The sequence below is a fragment of the Egretta garzetta genome, unplaced genomic scaffold (genome assembly GCF_000687185.1).
Source record: "Egretta garzetta isolate BGI_Z169 unplaced genomic scaffold, ASM68718v1 scaffold382, whole genome shotgun sequence".
In the NCBI taxonomy this organism is placed as follows: Eukaryota; Metazoa; Chordata; class Aves; order Pelecaniformes; family Ardeidae; genus Egretta; species Egretta garzetta.
The window spans coordinates 67,998-69,084 of NW_009258793.1; the positions used below are offsets into that span (position 1 = coordinate 67,998).

At 60.2% G+C, this 1,087-nt stretch overlaps 1 protein-coding gene across 1 annotated transcript in view; it reads left to right on the plus strand.

The window, feature by feature from the left end:
• The window catches only part of RGS14 (regulator of G protein signaling 14), a 6,891-nt gene that overhangs the window by 3,152 nt on the left and 2,652 nt on the right, over positions 1-1,087 (plus strand). The window contains exons 7-9 of the mRNA XM_035889305.1: positions 4-173; positions 278-354; positions 533-659. Coding sequence (XP_035745198.1) covers positions 4-173; positions 278-354; positions 533-659 — 374 coding nt within the window. The remainder of the gene's footprint in view (positions 1-3; positions 174-277; positions 355-532; positions 660-1,087) is intronic.

Sequence of the window (1,087 nt, forward strand, 5' to 3'; positions counted from 1 at the left end):
CAGAGCTGCCAGCCAAGGCCATGAAGTACTGCTGCGTGTACCTGCCCGACGGCACGGCCTCGCTGGCCTCCATCCGGCCTGGCCACTCCATCCGCGACATGCTGGCAGGGATATGCGAGAAGCGTGGCTTCAGCCTGCCCGACATCAAGGTCTACCTGGTGGGGAATGAGCAGGTAGGGTGGGCAGGGGGAGAGGGGGGTCCTGCCAGCTGGCCTGTCCCCAGGCTGGGACCATGGGCTGCTCTGCTTGCTCTCTCCTGATCGTTTGGCTCTTGCAGAAGGCACTGGTGCTGGACCAGGAATGCTCCGTGTTGGCAGACCAGGAGGTGAAGCTGGAGAACAGGATAAGCTTTGAGTGAGTGGGAGCTTTTGGGCTGATGCTGTTGTCCACATGTGTCCAGTCCGCATCACGTGTGGCCACCCGTGGTGCCCCACACCCAACTCTCCAGGCAGTCCCGAACGCCCTGGCTCTGCCCCTGCCACTCCTGCCTGTCCGTGTTTGCCTGCAGCCAGCCTCTTCTCCCCCTCCACAGGCTGGAAATCTCCTCCCTCAATAAGACCATCCGCATCACGGCAAAGTCAACCAAACGCATCCGGGAAGCGCTACAGCCCGTGCTGGGGAAGTACGGCGTGAGCATAGAGCTGGCGCTGCTGCGGCGGGTGAGGGCTCACACTTCGGTGGGCACGGCCCCAGCCTCCTGCGGCCAGGATACTGGGGAGGGGGGCTGGGTTTGGAGCTTGGGCCAGGGCTGGCAGTGACCAGGTGGTGGGGAGCAGCGGTCCATGCTCTCCTTCTACAACTACCTGAAAGGGGGCTTTAGTGAGGTGGGGGTCGGTCTCTTCTCCCTGGTAACAGATGATAGGACAAGGGGGAATAGTTTGAAGCTGTGCCAGGGCAGGTTTAGGCTAGATATTAGGAAAAACTTCACCGAAAGGTGTCAGGCTCTGGAGTGGGCTGCCCAGGGAGGTGGTAGAGTCCTCATCCCTGGAGGGATTTAAAAGAAGGATAGATGAGGTGCTTAGGGACATGGTTTAGTGGTGGGATGGCAGGGTTAGGTTAAAGGTTGGACTCGATGATCTCAAAGGTC